General features: G+C 44.2%; 1 protein-coding gene across 1 annotated transcript in view; it reads right to left on the reverse strand.

Moving 5' to 3' along the window:
• npr2 (natriuretic peptide receptor 2) overlaps window positions 1-19,553 on the reverse strand; it is a gene marked incomplete at both ends in the record, with an annotated part of 42,093 nt that extends 22,540 nt beyond the window's left edge. The window contains 9 exons of the mRNA XM_084442608.1: window positions 248-322; window positions 4,296-4,416; window positions 6,993-7,077; window positions 7,651-7,786; window positions 10,301-10,395; window positions 10,558-10,693; window positions 12,231-12,344; window positions 15,480-15,661; window positions 18,848-19,553. Coding sequence (XP_084298734.1) covers window positions 248-322; window positions 4,296-4,416; window positions 6,993-7,077; window positions 7,651-7,786; window positions 10,301-10,395; window positions 10,558-10,693; window positions 12,231-12,344; window positions 15,480-15,661; window positions 18,848-19,553 — 1,650 coding nt within the window. The remainder of the gene's footprint in view (window positions 1-247; window positions 323-4,295; window positions 4,417-6,992; window positions 7,078-7,650; window positions 7,787-10,300; window positions 10,396-10,557; window positions 10,694-12,230; window positions 12,345-15,479; window positions 15,662-18,847) is intronic.
• Window positions 19,554-20,099: the final 546 nt, after the last annotated feature.

The raw sequence follows: 20,099 nt of genomic DNA on the forward strand, positions 1-20,099 counted from the left end.
CTGTCTCCATCTCTCTCTCCTTCTCTCTCTCTCTCCATCTCTCTCTCTCCTTCTCTCTCTCTCCTTCTCTCTCTCTCTGTCTCTCTCTCTCCCTCTCTCTCCCTCCCTCCCTCTCTCCCTCTCTCTCTCCCTCTCCCTCTCTCGCTGTCTCCATCTCTCTCTCTGTCTCTCCTCCATGAGTGTGCGCATATGTGGGTGGGCAGCAGCAAGCAGGAGTTGAAAATGTCAGAACTCAGTCCAGACTTACCTTAAAATAGCCCGTTTTTGCAAACAGCTGATATTTTCCATGAGCAGTTATCAAGGAGCCGTAGCTGGAACCTCTCTGAGAAGAGGGAGGGAGAGGAGGAGTGACCAGTTAGCCACAACGGTGAAATATCCTCCACATTGATCAGATACAGACAGAGAAGTGGGCCGTTACACAGTTATTCAGGTTTGGTTATGTTTGATTTCAGTAGGAATGGAACAGAGGAATATACTGAACAGTGAATGAATGAATTCTATTGCTTTCGTTGCTTGCAGGGATTCATATTGAAGCCATAGGTGACTAATGAATTAGCCTCTTGAAGAAAATCCCATGTTTACAAATGCAAAAATACAATACAAATACAAATACAAATGCAGAAAAGACCAGGGGCCTCATTTATCAAAGAGCGTGTAAATTCCGGTGTAAAAGAGGGCGTACGACGAAAACGCGGAAAATGCGAAATCGAGCGTACGACGAGAATATTTACACGCTTTTCGGATCTATCAAAAAGGTCGTACGCCCTTTTCTGCACGAGAAATCCGAGACTGGCGGGGAAGAGAGCGTACGCGCACGCGCCCCGTGTTCCGCCCTCGCCACGCCCTAATCCAACCATATATGGTCAAAACCATGAGTGGCCAAACGTGGTTTCCCGGAAGGAACCGGCTTAAAAAGGTAGCGTGGAGCACCCAGGCGGGACAATGAAACATGGAACGAAGAGCTAAGAAGAGGAACTTCTCGGAGACGGAGGTGCATGTGCTTGTTGGTGAGGTCCACGCGAGGAAGGCAATCCTCTTCGGAAGGTATTAATAGCCTACCTTTGTCTGTTTGCTCCTACAGCTTAGTAGCCTACTTTAGCTACGTTTTGTGCATCTAGGATTTGGCATACACGGACATACTGTAACATGTGGCTGTGAGGAAAGCAAACATTCTGTGGTAGGCTATGATTAAATTAGGACCAAAAACAGGGAACAATAACGCAGATGACCACTTCATAATGTTAGAACACATTAAACATTTTCCCCTCTGGGAAATTAAGACTCATCTAAATCACCCGGTAAATCACAGCATTTATTTGACTGCCAACAGAAAAACATATCAAATGAATATGGCTGCACAATGAAATGTTTAATGCATAATCAAGTTCACAGACAAACTCAAAGAAAATGATTGAAATTGTTTCTCCAGACTCTGACGTGGGGTGGGACTCAGAGGAGGGGGAGTCTGCATAACACGGGATGATGTACAAGGAGGGGACAGATACCTAGTGAAAGTACTATTGGTTGCTAGTAAAAAGACAATAACGAGGGCTTGGTATAAGGTGGAACCCCCAACCAAGGAGCAGTGGAGGAGATTTATGTTAGGGAGAAGTTCACGCATGCATTGAGGATGCAGGAAGGAAAGTTTGAAGGGAGATGGGAAAAATGGATGGATTATAGAAGGAAGTGTGATGATACCACTAATATTAAAATTGTCATATTTGAGTAAGAAAAAAAAGCTGCATGGATGGATGTACCCATAAGCTGTTATTGTAGGTTTTTATGTTTTATTGTATTGTCGTTGTATGGATGGAAAATGCTAATAAAGATTAAAAGTAAATAAGACAAAGAATATGTATCTTGGCTATGGACACACCAACAAGCCAGCCGTCACGCGCAGCGCCTGCCTCCAGTCTAGCCCCTACCCTGCTGTGCGCCAGGATGAATGAGTCATGCGTGGAGCCAGGCCACCGTGCCACTACACTTGTGATGAGCATGTCACATATGATTTGGGTATTTCTAGTGTGCACATTTTAGCGATTCACATAGACGTATTCATTCACTGATGGTGCCCTTATGTGGGTGCAGTCGCCATCGCCGTCACCTCTTTGGAGTTCTATCTCGGCCGAGTAGCGCCGGATTCATTTAGGCTCGCATTACGCACAGGAGGACTGTCATTTATATGCTTACCAAATAGCAAACAGGTCCACATGATCACATATTAATGACAATCTAATTGGTCAATTATTGCCGTTTGATGGAGTGCCTGCATTAGGTGTGTGACATATAGCGCGGAAAGGTTTTGGACAGCGCATAGGTTCAGTTTGGGGAACAAATCCATATCGGACCATGAATGAGCCGGTTAGAGGACACGTCTAATCTTGCATTGCGATATATGTTTGTGCTGAATTGGGCTATTAGCCTACATGATTGTGCGTTCATGAACTGTCGCTCTTATTCTCTCCGTCAAACATAGTAATTCACCGACGCACCACCTGCGTCGCCAGTTCCCCCTGTGTTCAAAGAGGGCGTAGAACACCGTGTAAATCGGTACGACAACTTGAGAGGTGTCGTACAAAAGCGCAGAGAAAGGCGACTAAATTTCCGCCCTTTCGGCTTGATAAATCGCAATGTGGGGGGGGCAAATGGCGTACGCCTGAAATCGCGAAAAAGACCGTGTAAAAGAAGGCGTACCTCAATGATAAATGAGGCCCCAGATGAAGGTCTAAGCACCGAAACGTTTATTTATTTATTTATTTTCCTGTCTTCTAATAAAGAGTTTGCCAGTAAGGTCAGTGTTGCTGGATTTTCTCCACACCCAGATTGTCTATACTATCCTACGCACCTGACTTAATGTTTTTATAAGGTGTGCAACAGCCCTTTCACAGACAAATGCAAAACAGAAAGTGTAGGACCCGTGTGAGGAGCTAGCGCACACAGCCTGGATGACAGAAGGACTGGGCATGCTGGGTAAATGTCAGTATGCACTCAGCATCTGTAGAGAATGCAAATATTGGCAACACATGGCACACTGGAAAATACACTGGTCTGGAAAATGGAAAATTTCCACGGTATTATCCCAGGAACTGGGCTGAAGACTGCTCATGAAGGTGTGTGCATGTGCGTGCATGAATGCTTGCATGTGTGTGCGTGTGTATCTGTGGGCCTATGCTTGCATGTACGTATGTATGTGTGTGTTTGTGTGTGTGTGTGTGTGTGTGTGCGTGCGTGTGTATCTGTTGGCCTATGCTTGCATATACGTATGTGTGTGTGTATCTGTTGGCCTATGCTTGCATATACGTATGTGTGTGTGTGTGTGTGTGTATCTGTTGGCCTATGCTTGCATGTACGTGTGTGTGTGTGTGGATGTGTGTGTGTGTGTGTGTGCGTGTGTTTGCACTGAAATGCAATCCATAGGAAAAGCATTAGTCCTCAGACAAGAAGCAGCAGAGCGTGATCTTTTAGGGCGTGAGGGAGTATTATATATATAGGGTCCGGTGCCAGACTGGGGCTTATTTTAACAATCCTTTAATACGCGCCTGCCACCGCACACCCAGCCACCTTCAATAAACCGCCGGGAAGACTTTCAAGAATGTGTAAACTAACAAAGGATTTTAACTCTCTCTCTCGTCTCTCTCTTTCCTTCTCTCTCCGTCTTTCCCTCTGTCTACGCACTTCTGTACTTGACATATATATCCTAACGTAACTACATTAAATATTGAAATGGAACGGTAATCTAGAATCCTTCAGTGTGTTATTAAACTGTGACGTCAGGAATAGCACTGCAGACTCAGACTCTGTGTTTACTCCATGTAGCTCTTGCTTATGAGCGAGAGAGCAGTGATACTGTCGTTTTTGGGGGGTTTTCAGCGAGATAAACTGCCTGTTCTGAGTCTTTCCCACTGGCAAAGATGGCGTCCTAACCTGCCAGAGAAACAGCAACGTCGTAATCACCCTCTCCGGGCCGTGCCAGAACTACTGACCAAATTAAACCCCTCATACGCTGAAAATTGCGAGGAAATGTGTCGGCCCGCCAGAGTATCACAGTGTGAAATCGTTGGGAGAGGCTGATACCAGCACAGTATGGTACTGTTTAGTAACTGGTTTTAATCCCGGCACCGTGAGAGCGTTTGAGACTGGCGTACCTGTGAGAGGGTGAGTCTGCTGCCTGCTCGTTTGTGGTATTTGGGCGTACCTGTGAGAGGGTGAGTCTGCTGCCTGCTCGTTTGTGGTATTTGGGCGTACCTGTGAGAGGGTGAGTCTGCTGCCTGCTCGTTTGTGGTATTTGGGCGTACCTGTGAGAGGGTGAGTCTGCTGCCTGCTCGTTTGTGGTACTTGTTGGGGCTCTCGAACTCCAGGTCCTCCCATCGGATCCTCCACAGCATGCCAGCCAGCTCCTTCTCCAACTTCAGCTTCCTTCAATCAACCAATCAAAGCTTTATTTGTATAGAGCATTTCATACACAGAGGCAACACAATGCGCTTCCTTCAGCAGCAGAGCCCAGTTTAAACAGGGTTAATAATCAGCAGAATGAGGGCAGGAACACATTAGCGGTGCGATGCAGATATGAACGGACCGCGGTTATCAGATCAATCTGGAGCGGATGTTTCTGTTGCGCTCCGATTTCAACAGTTTGGACTTGACCCGGGACACGGGGTAGTAATCGCTCCTTACTGGCACAATTAAATGAGATACGCATCTTTTCAGTTAAGTGCTTTCAGTCTCCTGAGATAACGTATGTTCATATGGTTATTGAATGAACTTTATTTCAGGGCTTTTCAACAGGGTCTTAGAACTCAATGGCTTTCGCTGTCAACAGCTGCTATTCACAAGGGAGATGACAAATAAGATGTGGTAAAACTGAATGAAATGTTCCCGTGAATTGTAATCATATGTACATGAACTTGGCAAATGCTAAATATAAACACTCCAAGTTTCTCATTTTCAGGTCACTGGTGTCTAAAATAATTTTGGGAGGTGTTATTTGTAGGTCTAAACTTCAGCGAAACTGGCACTCTGAGACTGAGGAAAAAACAATCCCAGTGAATGAGCACATCTGGTGCAGCTCTCTGTCGACCTGGTGTTTCTCAACATTCACCGATTCGCTGCTAGAGAAGCCGAGTCTTTAAAATGGGACAATTTTCCTCAAGCATGGTTAAAAATGTTGAGAAAGTGAGAGTTCTGATACCTTTAAAATGAAAGAAAAGAAAAAAACGAGCCAAGCCCACACATTCCAGCCGATCTAAAGGTGTAAAGCACTTCCAGATGGCAGCACAGGATTCCTGCTTATTGGTGGATTTTACCCTTCGACTGAGACACCCAACCTGGCCCCAAAACAGACAGCATTATTTGTTTCTCCTGGGCATATTTTGAAATCAAACAGGCAATGTAGGCAGGCTACCACACAAAGCTATTCTGACTATATTCTTTATTTATTTAGAAATGTACTAGAAACAGCATTTGAAAATATCAAAAACTCTCGTAGAGCTACAGTACAGCTCGAGACCAGTCAATAATGTACATAACAGCTCTACACGGCTAGTCTTTGATCACTTCCTCTCCAAAACAAAAGGAAGATAAATTATTATCTTGGCGCTGCGGTGTTTAATTCATGGCTCTGTGGGTGCTGGGTAAATCCTCTGGACCGTGTTTGTGTGCAAGAATGGAAATGTCCCCTCATCGCTGGGGAGCTGGAACCTCTCAGAGCAGGAAACAACATTCAACCTATCCTCTCTCTCTCTCTCTCTCTCTCTGCCTTAAAAAAAGGTATTTTTTCTATTTAAAGCCCTGGTTTGGAGGCCTCAGGCTGCCAGGGCAGCGTACTGTAGTGTGGGGCTCCACACTGGGGCTATTGTTTCATGAGTCCCACATGTGAATACCTCCGGCTGGAGCAGCGCTCCATTAAACCTCCAGAGCGTCTCTGCTCAGCGTCCCTCACACCGCCACTCTCTCCCTCCACCATCAGCCCAGTCAGTCTTCATTAGGAGCCGCTGCCGGCCGTGCGAGAGGTTAAATCAATCGAACGCCGTGGGAAACGCACGAGAGGAAATGGCGCATTAAACGGTGACATTCGTATGGAAGTGTGTCTGAACGCGATGGAGACAGGCTCTGTCCACGGCGCAGCGTATGGAAAAAGCAGACAGGTCATTGAAAGCTCATGAGTCAAAGATAGTGCTTCGTGCCTGAGGCTGTCCTGAATGTATCAACCTCAAAAGCCTTTTCAACTTTGATCATCCCACAGCGTTTAAGAAAACCCAGACCATTATAAAGACACCGTTTTCAATTTAACTCATTTCAATTTCCTGAGGCAAAGAACGACGGTTATAATGTCAATGTAATAATAAAAATCTGTGCAGCAGCAGTAAAACGAATAATTAACTGATGAACTATTTCCATTATTAACATAATCAACATCAACATGCAGCCTGTCTTCAATATCAGTGTGATCAGATTGATAGGCAGTGAATATGTATTAATTCCTCAACCCTGTTGAGGGAGTCTGTGCCAACAGCATGCTGCCAGACAGACAGGATGGTGAGGAGCAATTATATTCCTCAGCAGACAGACAAGAGCATAACGGGGTTCCCAGCCCACACAATTAAAACCCCAAATACACTAAACGACAACCCCTTCTGCATTAGCGTAGTGCAGGGAACTCTGGAAGAGTTGAGCTGATGTCTCAGACTAACGTCAGAGTAAAGAACAACAAGAAGGGTTTCTACATGTGAATGACTATTGTGTGAGCATAACCTTGCAGGCAGGATGGAGAGTTCGCCTTGGCAACCGATGCTCTTCTTCTCTGCTTTAAAGCCCTCACCTGCTGAGCCGTTGCTCTGGCAACAACCATGAACATTCCATGCTGGAACCTACAGTTGTACTGCATGAATACCGTTTGAAACACACCGACTCTCTCAAGGTGAAATACGTCCATTCCTCGGGTTCTGTCTTTAGAACAAAGAGACAGTAGCATGGAGTGAGCCAGAACCACTCACCTGTAAATAAGGAAACTGGAGATTCCAAATATAATGAGAGCCAAGCCAGATCCAACAGCTACAATCCCCAGAACTGGAAGGTGTCCTAGAAAAGGTTTGAGAATGGTCATTATTGTCCTACCACAAATATACAGTATGTTTATATGGGGTATCTTTTGGTGGGGGAAAAAGCCTTGGCTATGAAAACGCATCTTTCCTTAGATGAACACATTGTGTATGGAAATGCCCATCCATTATAAACATGATTAACATTTCAGCTACCCTAACATTCCTCAAAAAGAGAATTGCGTTCAACCTCCACAATAGATTCAGCAGAGCATATATTTTTGACACATCAATGGTTTTCTCATCTTGCTGTTTGTAAATGTAAATATGCCTTGCCTGTAATCCAGGCTCAGTCTACTTCAGTCTGAGGGTCTCCAGTTGTGGGAGAATCAGGCCTTCACCCTCCCACACATTACTGTTACATATTGTGGTTCCTAATTGCAGTGGTTTGCCTAATTATTCCTGAGAACTGTATGTCAACTTCATCTCCAGTGTTGCTACTAGCGTGTTATGTCAAATACTATCACATTATGCTGATATATTTCCCCATCTTTGTCTTCCAGAACAGAAACAGAGTTAGCGTAGCAGCGTGCTAGCATGGAGGGGTCACTACCGTCGTTGCAGGAGGGGTCATCATGGGAGAAGACGCAGGGAGGGTTGTCCGGTGGGGGCCCTCCGGTGGGCCAGTGAATCCTCTCCGTGGACGACCAGATAATCTCTTTGTTCGTTCCATTGTAATAAGCCACAATCTGTCAATCAAAAGAAATTCATCTTTTGATGTCTCAAGGCGCAAATTCCCAGGGACAATAGCATTAATATATAATGCTAAAAATGCCTTCTGTCTAAACTATATTATATGAATTGTATTATGCTGTTCTTTTTCATTATTTCGCTGAAGTAAAACGCATGTAAATAAATAACTTGATAAAGAGGACGCGTTATGCTAACAAGGCCCAGTGTTCATCTAAATGAATGCATTGAAGCTGGAGAGCAAATGAACACTCCTTTCTTCAAGTGCTTTTCAAACATACTGTACCCTCCCATCTATGAATAAAAGATTGAAGGCAAAACGACTGACATGACCTTAACAAACAAGAAAGCTGACAAAAGGTCGAACATTAACACCAATTATTACGTTCAAGCAGTAGAGAAAGGTGCAGTGAATAATACATGTCGCATCACCTTTCACTCTCCTCGCACACAAACTACCACTTTGGAGCGGTTGTATGAGAAACAGCCTTTTAGCTTTAGCAGTGGGAGCTGTATTGTTTGATGCTATGGCGATTGCCACCCTGTCAGTAGATCCCCTTGTCAAGGAAGGGCAGTGAAACGTGACTCCTGCGCCTCTGACTACAGTAGCTTCTGAGGAATGTCAATTCAGTCTGGCTCCCTCGAGGACGGCCAGGCAGACATGTTGTTTTGTCCTGGACAACTGGGGGGTAGCCCTGCTGAGAGGGCCATAAAACCAGGGCAGGTTGTATCAGTTGTGTTGTGGGACAAAGAGAGAACATTCTTCATGGCTGCTGTTGTGGTTCAGATAGGGCTTAAAGCCCGGGAGCACGAGGTCGTCAGATCCAAGGGCCAATCACACACCAGCGAATTCACAATCCCAAGGAGCTGAAATGTCAGTCAGTCACCACACTCTCTATGGACTCATGTCAAATGTATACTCTACTTTTGTCTTGCTTTTGGAGTCAATAACTTGAATAATTAATATGCAGTAAGTATCTGCAGAAGCTTAGCACAAGACACACAGATATCTTAATCTGTCTGTGAGGGAAATTTGAGGTTTTACACATCTTATCATATCTTGTGTGGGCTATCTCCCACACGGTCATAGCCCCACCATTGCATGATGTTGAACATTTGCTTTTGATTACATCAATGGCCATACCCAACATTGGGTTTTAAACTACACATAACTCACTATGTGAGGGGAATTTGGACAGGAATTCTTGTCACAGTAATTACAGCAACTGTGGCATATGGACTGAATTAGACTTCTCTCCTGAAAGCAGAGTGCTTTCACATTATTTTTATTTCTGTCATAATTTAAATGTAAATGTTTTTAAAAATCATTAAAAAATGTAATGTATTTTGACAACCATGTTGGTTTTGTTAGTGTAAAAATAATCTTATGAAAATACTGGCAAGCACCATACACAACAAACAATAAACAATAAACAAAATGCTGTTAAAAGAGAAAAGGCCTGTATCTCTCAACACAACTGTTGTAAAAGCAGGAATTTTAAAATCATCCAAAAATTCACACAGCAAAAAAACATAAAGCTGGTGAACGACTGTGTGGAGCCAAACGTATGAAAACAGTCAAATGTTCGTACAGTATGTGGTACTGCATTTAGGTCAGGTATGTAGCTCAGAATGACGACCTTGAAGTTTAACTTGCCCAGATGGACTCACGTAATGGTGAAAATATGCACTCTTTCGTTCGTGTCATTCACTAGCCTCACGTCCAAACAATATGAAGCTCAGCCTCCATGATGGGGGTACAGTCTGCCTGAGAGCCAATCACCTCTAAGAACTACTGCAGTAGAACCACAGTAGCCACAGTGAGGGCTGCCATTGGCTCCCTGAGAGCCAATCATCTTTAAGAACTACTGCAGTAGAACCACAGTAGCCACAGTGAGGGCTGCCATTGGCTCCCTGAGAGCCAATCATCTTTAAGAACTACTGTAGTAGAACCACAGTAGCCACAGTGAGGGCTGCCATTGGCTCACTGAGAGCCAATCATCTTTAAGAACTACTGCAGTAGAACCACAGTAGCCACAGTGAGGGCTGCCATTGGCTCCCTGAGAGCCAATCATCTTTAAGAACTACTGCAGTAGAACCACAGTAGCCACAGTGACGGCTGCCATTGGCTCCCTGAGAGCCAATCATCTTTAAGAACTACTGCAGTAGAACCACAGTAGCCACAGTGAGGGCTGCCATTGGCTCATATTCATTCACTGAGAATAAAGCCATCAGAAGATCTGTGCTCTGCAGTAGCATGGCGCAGTAAATCAGCAGCAAATGTGTTGTGTAACATTCATAAACTACCGGTCCCCTCGGAATAGTAATAGGGATTATGATCTCATAATGTGACTGTAAATTTTAAAACAAAATAGTAAGCAAATGTTTGTGGCAACAAGCCTGCAAAGTCTTCTCCCTTGCAGAACAGATACAGTATGACTGTAATAGTATAGCTGAGGTATTTTTAATAGAGGAGAGGAGGTCTACCAGAAGAGACTGGCTATATCACTTACCTCATACTCTCCAGTTTCCTGGTTTGTCATTGTCCACAGGTTAAAGTCAGTGTTCCTGGCGTTGTTTTTGTCTGTAGTCACAAGTCCTGTCACCCCTAAGACACCAGAGAACATTAATATTTAGGGAGGTCCTACACATATTACAAAGTAATATACTGTAGTATTAATTTGCATACCATAGGAGTTAAAAACACTATAGAACCAAAGGCACCATGGCTCCCCCAGTCATAGATCAGGGGAGGTCAACAGAGTCTCACCCCAGATTCTCAGCTTCTGCATCCTCTGGGTGATGTTGATTCCGTCGCTCTGGGAGCCGCCGTCAGCCAAGGTCTGCTCCAGGGCCTTAGCATACAGGATAAACCCGTCATAGAAGCAGCCAGAGATGAAGTCCATCTGCAAGGTGGGGGAGGAAGAAAGAGAGGAGAGGAGAGAGGTGATTAGAAAGACCTCTGAACATCGACCAGCAAGAGACATCATCAAACAATAGGTGGGATGCAAGAAGACATTTTTACGGATTATAATGAAAGAAGATCCAGTGACAAGATGCAGTGATACCATACGCACCTAACTGGGCGGAAATACTGAAAGCTGGTGTAGTAAAGCTGGTGTAGTAAAGCTAGTGTAGTAAAGCTAGTGTAGTAAAGCTGGTGTAGTAAAGCTGGTGTAGTAAAGCTGGTGTAGTAAAGCTGGTGTAGTACTGCTGGTGTAGTAAAGCTGGTGTAGTAAAGCTGGTGTAGTAAATCTGGTGTAGTAAAGCTAGTGTAGTAAAGCTAGTGTAGTAAAGCTGGTGTAGTAAAGCTGGTGTAGTAAAGCTTGTGTAGTACTGCTGGTGTAGTAAAGCTGGTGTAGTAAAGCTGGTGTAGTAAAGCTGGTGTAGTAAAGTTGGTGTAGTAAAGCTGGTGTAGTAAAGCTGGTGTAGTAAAGCTGGTGTAGTAAAGCTGGTGTAGTAAAGCTGGTGTAGTACTGCTGGGCTGCGTTCCGAATCGCCTACTACCCTACTATATAGTAAGCCAAAACAGAATGTAGTATGTCCCAATACATAGTATGCCACATGCAGTATGGCAAAAGTACCAGGATGACCTACTACATCCGGTCGTATTTTGCAGTATGCACGCCAGCAGGCTTTTCTGGCTATTCTGACCCACAATCCTTTGCGCAACGGTAATGTGCGTCACATGCGCGAGTTGACAGCTGTAGACGAATGTCGCGTTATGGACAGCGACGGATGTGGGCAAATTTCAAGGCGCAATGTTATGACAAGGTAGTATGTCCCAATTGGATGCCTACTGCTTGCAAAGTACGTACTTTCTAAGGGCAGCTGTAGTAGGTACTGGTAGTAAGAAGTAGAAGTATGCGATTCGGAACGCAGCCCTGGTGTAGTAAAGCTGGTGTAGTAAAGCTGGTGTAGTAAAGTTGGTGTAGTAAAGCTGGTGTAGTAAAGCTGGTGTAGTAAAGCCGGTGTAGTACTGCTGGTGTAGTAAAGCTGGTGTAGTAAAGCTGGTGTAGTAAAGCTGGTGTAGTACTGCTTTTTTACACCTTTGCTCACACTGTTTGTTTACAGTACAGTATGTGTTCTTAAATACGAGAGCCTGGAAAAGTCCCCATGGAATTCTACCTTGACCCCCATATCCACTATAGACCATGGCTCAAATCACTGACTCAAGTGCCAAATGACAAATTCTGTTTGAGAACAAGTCAAGCTCTTCATGAATGAAAGAAAGGACATTCATCAGCATGCATGAATCATCACTGTAATGGCAGATGCTTGCTGTTACACAGTGGATGTTACACTGGGCATTCTCATCTGCTTGGAAAGACTGTGTTTTTCCATAATGGAAAATCCTCTAAAAAGCGCAAGATCTTTTCGAGAAACCAAACGTTGTTGTTCCAATGCTGAGATGAGGTGAGGGCAGGGTGTCGGAGGACTGACCAGGGAGGGCTCGATGTTCACGTCAAAGTCTCTCTGGACGCGTGTGTGGAGGTCCCTCTGAAAGTCTTTGTACTCCGGATTATCAGGCTCTCTGTACGTTATGACAAACACAGACTGGGACAGAGGGACAAAGATGACTATAAGAACCTGGAGGAATTACAGGAATTACATCACAAACACCTGCTGAATAGGACATGCTCTGGGATTTCCCCCTGGGTTAAAATGGCAGGGGTTATAATTTAATTTGAAATATAAACTACAACAAGAATTAAACTGAGCTGAACTCTCAGTAAAAAGCTGATTATGCTTTGAAACAGTCAATTCCATTGATAATTAAAATCAACTTGGGTCCAAGAACTACATAAAGACCAAATCAAAAACCTGAAGAAGCAGTTGTGCTGATATACTGGCTGTTCTCCCTTGGTACAAAATTGCTGCAGCAGCACAAACAGTGGCCTGAAGTCATATTGTTAGATTATGTGTTTGGATGGACAATTAAGAGCTACAGCTTCTGCCAGAAGTATTAATCTAAAGTCGTCATCTGCTTTTTACTGAAAGTCTTGCTATTACTGACATAGTGTATGTTAAATGTGTCTAAGTTGTCCAACCTGGTGATTATCACAAACCCACTTCTAACTTCCACCAGTCATCAAGGTTATACAGCATATTACCATAGTAAAACATGTTAGTGCTTGTAATCAAATTAAGATGTTATAATCAGTGAAAAACTTGTTTCCCAACAGGGGTTAGAAGTAGTTCACCAACAGAGCAACATATTGCCCTAATAAAACATGTCAGTGCTTGTAGTCAAATTAAAATGTCATAATCAGTCAAATAAAGGTTAGAAGTAGTTCACCAACAGAGGAAGCAAACACAACCTCAAGGTAAATCCTTTCTGAGTCCGTGTAGAGTACAAGTAGAGGTCGTATAGTACATTCAGATTGTGTTCGATACTTCCAGACGAGTCCTAAGATTGCATTTGATACAGTACATTGAGACTTCCTGCTATATAATGCGCCAACACTAGTTATACTTACAGCAGACAACTTTTCAAACGGATGCCTCTATTCCTACAGTACATAATAATAACTTAATTTGCACTATTCAATCCAAAATACATAGTGTAGTACATCATCTCCGGAGTGTTAAGTGACGACAAACTGTGTTGCGTTCAGCAGCATGTATAAACCAAACTGAGGGAGAGAAGCATGTGACCTCCATCTTCCTCAACACATTCATAGGTGGCATTAATCACTAGGGATGCACAATGTTTCGGCAATCATATCGGTATTGGCCGATGTTAGTCATTTTTTAATATATCGGTTTCGGTCCGATGTGCAAAACAGGGCCGATGTGAACAGCAGATACTTATTTATGTCTAGCTGCTGTTGTGTGTGTTGTTTTTGAGAGGAAACAATGTGGTAAATCTATGATGTATCGGCTTTTCAGAATGTTTTGGAAATAGAGACGGTGTTTCCATGTGTTTTTCAGTATGTATAACATCTGATTATCATAGAATTGTTTGTATACAGGACATACTGTATCGACATTCGGTAAATAACGGTTATCGGCCATGACAGCAATGTTAATATCTGTTATCGGTATCAGCCAACATGTTCATATTGGTGCATCCCTATTAATGACAATGCATCTTCTCCCTCATTAGCTCCATCCAAGGAATTAACCAGCAGTGAGCTGGAGAGGGAGCATGGAAACAATGCCCTTTATACAGATTACTGCCTGACGCGTCACATCCATGATGAAGTTTGCTCAAGACGCACGTTGATAAAGGGCACCCTCTCTCCCTCTCTCTCTCTCTCCCTCTCACCCTCTCTCCCTCTCTCCATCTCACCCTCTCACCCTCTCTCCCTCTCTTTGTAGTTTACTGTGATCACCATTGAAGCATCATCCTTTTGCCCTTAGCAGTTCTTGCAAGTCATTGTTGTCATATTCAAAGGCTAGTTTCGTCTTGACATACAACGGCTGGGATTTAATGATAAATGTCTCAATAATATTTACATTGACTCTAAAATATTTACCATGCAAGACCTCTAAGTTCTAAAGTCCCAGTAAGGAAAGGTTACCTGTCGAGAGAAGACATGACCCCAAAACACTGTGAAAAGCAACATCTGCTCCCAATGCTATTGTATAGAACCTGACTGTTGGAGAAAGAGCCACCAGCATAGAGACTGCAATAAGTGAGTTATCCTGTTTTGGGGCAGGGCTAAGGTCAGGAGAGCTGAGGTTCAGTAGGCTAGCTGAGGTATAGCAGGCTAGCTGAGGTACAGTAGGCTAGCTGAGGTACTGTAGGCTACCTGAGGTACAGTAGGCTAGCTGAGGTACAGCAGGCTAGCTGAGGTACTGTAGGCTAGCTGAGGTACAGTCGGCTAGCTGAGGTACAGTAGGCTAGCTGAGGTACAGTAGGCTAGCTGAGGTACAGCAGGCAAGCTGAGGTATAGTAGGCTAGCTGAGGTACAGCAGGCTAGCTGAGGTACAGTCGGCTAGCTGGCTTGTTAGGATATCGCTCAATAAACAAAAAATGTTCTCAAGATGGTTGTCTTGGATGGCTGATGAGAAAAAAAAAGTGTAAACCACCCTGTTTGCTACCTCTGCAATAAACGTGTAGACTATATGAGTGCTCCAGTGTCTTGCTTCGGGTAGTCAAGTTGAAGTGCCCAGGTAAACCTTTCTACTGTGCATGGTCCTTTACTGTAGAGCACCAAACCCTCACATTGGAGACTTGGCTGAAGCGCGTTGGACCTAACCCTTGGAATTCTAAAAATCCATCAATGTGTTTACAGTTGCTATGTGTGTATAATGGTAAAACAAATGATCTATTCTATCTGATCATTTATAAAGGTTACCATGGTACTGTACATGATACCCCTCAATAAACCCAGAAACCTCTATGACTCTCTGATGCAGGTTCATTTGGAACAAGAGGATTTGAAAGAATCTCCTTGATTGACAGATGGGTGATGTGCACACACGAAGGCTTTGAATTGAATTTCCTCTGTGAGAGAGAGACGTCCATTTCACTGCCAAATGGCAGCTTCAGACTCGTAACCCTGTCTGCTTCCAATTACCCAAGAGGGAAAAACACTGACACTTCACCACCAAGTAATGTACAGAATATTTGGACACCTTTACTTAAAATGTCTCTGCGATAAATTAAATTAATCAAACAGTAATGACCAAAAGGGATCAATGGGTGGAATATTTGGCACATGTACAGTAGAAGAACAGTACCTTGAAGACTTTGATGGGGTCGTTCCACTGGCTGTCGGTGTTCTGCCAGGGTCTACGTTCCTTCAGGCTCTCTGCAAACACATCCAGATAGAAGATAGCGTAGTTCTCCGGGTCGGGGATCTCGTTCTGAACCAGCTTCATTATGCTAAGGAACGTCTCCAGAGGGCCGCAAATGTACACAACTGAGGAGAACAAGACGAGAACGTGACGGTTATTGATTTTGGGGTGAATTATGCGTATTATACAATTCTCATTCTCAATCATACTGTACACACAATGACCTCCACCAATACACAGTCCCATTGTGTTTTCATGCGGTCTACTCCGCTAGCCATGTCTACTCTAGTGCGCTAGCCATGTCTACTCTACTCTGCTAGCCATGTCTACTCTAGTGCGCTAGGCATGTCTGTTAGCATTATTTCCATCCGCTGCATGTCACAGGGGCTGCTGCCAGCGCCCAGTTAGCAGACATTTCCTCAAGTGTTAGACCAAAGACCGCTGCAAAAAAAACCCAGCTCTCATCCCTTCCAACATAGCTCAGGACGGGCTCTCATCCCTTCCAACGTAGCTCAGGACGGGCTCTCATCCCTTCCAACGTAGCTCAGGACGGGCTCTCATCCCTTCCAACGTAGCTCAGGACGGGCTCTCATCCCTTCCAACGTAGCTCAGGACGGACTCTCATCCCTTCCAACGTAGCTCAGGACGGGCTCTCATCCCTCCCAACGTAGCTCAGGACGGGCTCTCATCCCTTCCAACGTAGCTCAGGACGGGCTCTCATCCCTTCCAACGTAGCTCAGGACGGACTCTCATCCCTTCCAACGTAGCTCAGGACGGGCTCTCATCCCTCCCAACGTAGCTCAGGACGGGCTCTCATCCCTTCCAACATAGCTCAGGACGGGCTCTCATCCCAACGTAGCTCAGGACGGGCTCTCATCCCTTCCAACATAGCTCAAGACGGGCTCTCATCCCAACGTAGCTCAGGACGGGCCACACCAAGCAGCCCTGCTGTCTCCTGGCCAGCGCCCAACACAAATGTACAAAAAGGCAGAGAAAAAAGTCCTCTTGTGTTGTAGAAATCATAAGGATCTGCTGAGGCTTAGGTTTAATACAAAGCACATCAAATTGCTTTGTACGTTTGGTTCCACGTCTAGTCAGCCTCCAAGGATGACCTTTCACCCCAGTTTTCCCTTTTCAGTACGAGTATATAGATGAATTATCTCCTATGACTCACAGAAACGTTCCCTATATACCTACAGTCTAATGATTAATAGCTATGACTAAAATGGAAATAACTGGCTATTGTCAGCCTTTTCCGAGGCAGAAATTATAGGTAGATTATCTGGAATTGTTTACAATTCTTGTGCTTTGTGTGTGTTTTATGGTTGAACACACAAATTGCATTGAAGGTTTTAGAGGGGATTATCCACTCAACAATTGTGGTTTTATGTTCTAATCTGTTAAGAGAGACTTTTATGACTCTTGTAAAAGAAGACTTACAGTAGGACTACGCCTTCGTAACAGTAGGACTACGCCTTCGTAACATCTTTATTCCCTCTTAATGTTTACACAACTTTCCACAAACCCTCCATCAATTAGGTTTTTCCAAGGAAACCCACCTTTGTAATTAGAGTGCAAGCAGAGAGTGCATCAGTTTTTCATGTCAGCTACACTCACTTAATCCTCCACAAAAGGAAAACAGCTCAGTGCATTCTCCTCCGTTCAACCGCACGACATGCACCCCCTTTGCACCGCTAGTGCGCTGCGTAGCCTACTGCGAAAGCCTGATGGGATTTTGAAAACATAGCATAGGCTAGCTGTTTTTAAAGTCCTGGGTTAAGGTTTGTCAATAGACAGGTAATATATAGCCTACTTCTGTGGGTATAACTTATTTCTGCAGTCTATCGTTTAAGATCACGTTCCAACACTATGATTTGACCTTGAATGCCACTGTGCTTCACTGTGATTCGGGCTTGAGAATATCGCTCTACTCCGGGAGCGTTGTGCCAGCGGAGCATTGGAAACAGATGATGTGCCCAGGGGTTATCTGCTGGGATAAAAGTCAATGGAATGCCGAGCCAAAACTCCAAGCCTGGGCAAGCCCCGACAAAACTATTATAGCTTCCGTGACCCAAGGCACACCAAGGTGGCTCCATAGCTCAGCTAGGCTCGTAGGAGAGGTTTGGCAGCTCGGAAAATGCTTTTTCCTGATATGATGCATGTTAAGTACAATACAATGTTGTTGTTTTTTTTTTTTATTATATATAGTACTATTTGTTAAACGTAGCCCACTGCTGGAAAAATTGAGTAGGCACAAAGTGTTTCATTTGCTTTTACAGAATAGACCTACGGTAGCCAGCCAGATCCAGCTGCAGTATACATGGCTTAATCTAGGCTGAATGGAAAGGATCCTAGCTGTATTAGGCCTATCTAACATGCATCATTTATTTTGATCACTGCTCACTACCCACCCATCTGAACAGTTCAGTTCTGCTATCTGCGCCTGAATAAGCACCAGGCCACAGCTGTCAGAAGTCAGCCTTAAACAACCATTTCAACTCTCCAGTTTATGTTTGAGTGTTCGCATGCTGTGAGGATGCAGCCCACAAAATAAATTCAGAGAGATCTATGTGCAGTTAATGTGCAGTGATGTGCAATAATGTGCAGTTGTAGAAATATATTTCAAAATTTGCCAGGTTTGGTGAACTAATTAAGAGAGAGTGTGAGCTAATTCATAAACTGTTTGAGAGAGGTCTAATTGGCACTTTCAGTGTTTGATAGAATATGATTGCACCCCAAACCCCTCAACACAATTAAGCCATTTCACAATTTCATCTGTTCATACTCTGTAGATCAGGACTTCTGTTAATTTGCTCTATAATTACAGTAGGCTACTTTACTGATGAACTGAATTGGAATTGAGGCCCACCATAATGGCACGCACGACGCGCATGCACACACACACACACACACACACACACACACACACACGCACACAGTCTAATTCCTTCTCTGTCTGAGTGAATACGCAGGTGGTCCACAGCAATAAACGAGAAGACTCCAGACTAAACATGACTATGTTGATCTACGCAAACCGCCTGTACAATGGATATAAAATAGGAATGTAAAGACTAAGTCTACAAATACGCCTATAACAAGCGTAATCTAAATTTGAAAAAAATAATACCCTAATTGCCCACGTCTATTCCAATATTTTCTCTGCAGTATCCCTTAAACCTTTATATAATATTATTCTAGCCTACTGCTCAGGGCTCTCAATCCAATGATGTGGCTCTCAATCAGATATTGCTGTACAGTTGTTTGCAGCTCCGTGGCATATGTGGTGCTGCGCTTATGGAAACTGAACTTACTTCTCCCGTAGTCTTTCATGAAAGTAATAAGCTCTTTATAGTCGAAGCTAGGTGGGTCTTGGTACGGAAAAGCTTCAACTGTGACATTCTCCTCCTTCAAATTCAGATAGATCCCCTCAGAGAGAAAGTAGTGCGGTCGGTCGTCTTGTTTCAGGTCGTGGTAGATCAGAATTGCACGAGAGGTCCAATTAAAGTGCGCGTGAAGAATGTTAGCAAATTCTCCCAGTTTTGTGGTGGAGGGTCCCGTGCGCACAATAGTTTTGTATTCATCGCCTTTATCAAATCCATATGCTGGTCCTCCCGCAGTTATCAATGGGAGTTGCCAATGGGATGCAAATCTTCCTACCGATGCAACGGAGTACACACACCCGGGTCCAAAGAAAGCGTCTGGCTTATTGTAAAGTTTGGTATCCACTGCAATTATCTGTGCCTTGTTCTCTGCGCACATACCGGTTTGATCCTGCGTGCTGAAATTCAAGATGTTTATATTATGTCCCACCAGAAGTCCGTGCTTCTTGTGAAGGTCCTCGTGCGCCATGAGGATGGCAGGGAAAACCCGCGCCAGAGCCCAAGGATACTTGTGGTAGTTGTCTGGAAGCATCACCGCAACGGTGATATTAGTGCTCATACTCGCTCGACACCTGGATAAGAACGAGTAAGAGAATACCACAAAGAAACAGTATCCAAGTTCCGTTTTATATTCCATTGCTTCAATTTTAAGTTGAGAGGAAACCCAAGAAAACAAACGGTCCCGTGAGTTCACCTGGAGACAGAGAGTGGGTGGAATGACTACCCTGAAACAGAACCATACGTGTGACTATTGAAACACAGCTTACATTAACTAAGTTAATAAACAGTGAAATTAAAAATGACGATGGTCCATTTTTGTCAATTATCCTCTACAATATTGGAGGTTACGGTCTCCATCAGCGTAATTCCCTGGGTTATTCACTTCAGCGCAGTTCTCAACTGATGTTCGTTGACTCCCCCCTCTGAGAGTGATAACATCCATACAGATGACTGGAAGTTAAATCACGCTTCAGCTCAACCCCCACGCGTCATGTTCCAGGTCTCTCATAGACGGGTGAGAGGCGCCCCCTGTCGGCAGTGCAAACCCTCACCGTGACAGCCGGCTACTGTGTCCTTCAACTTTGGGCCTAAAGTGTGCAGACGTTTGTTGACGCCCTGCTCTGATTGGCTACACCTGGCACGACTAATCCAACTTTTCAATGTTCTGTAGAGTTTATTACTG

The sequence above is a fragment of the Borostomias antarcticus genome, assembly GCF_949987555.1.
Source record: "Borostomias antarcticus genome assembly, chromosome: 8".
In the NCBI taxonomy this organism is placed as follows: domain Eukaryota; kingdom Metazoa; phylum Chordata; class Actinopteri; order Stomiiformes; family Stomiidae; genus Borostomias; species Borostomias antarcticus.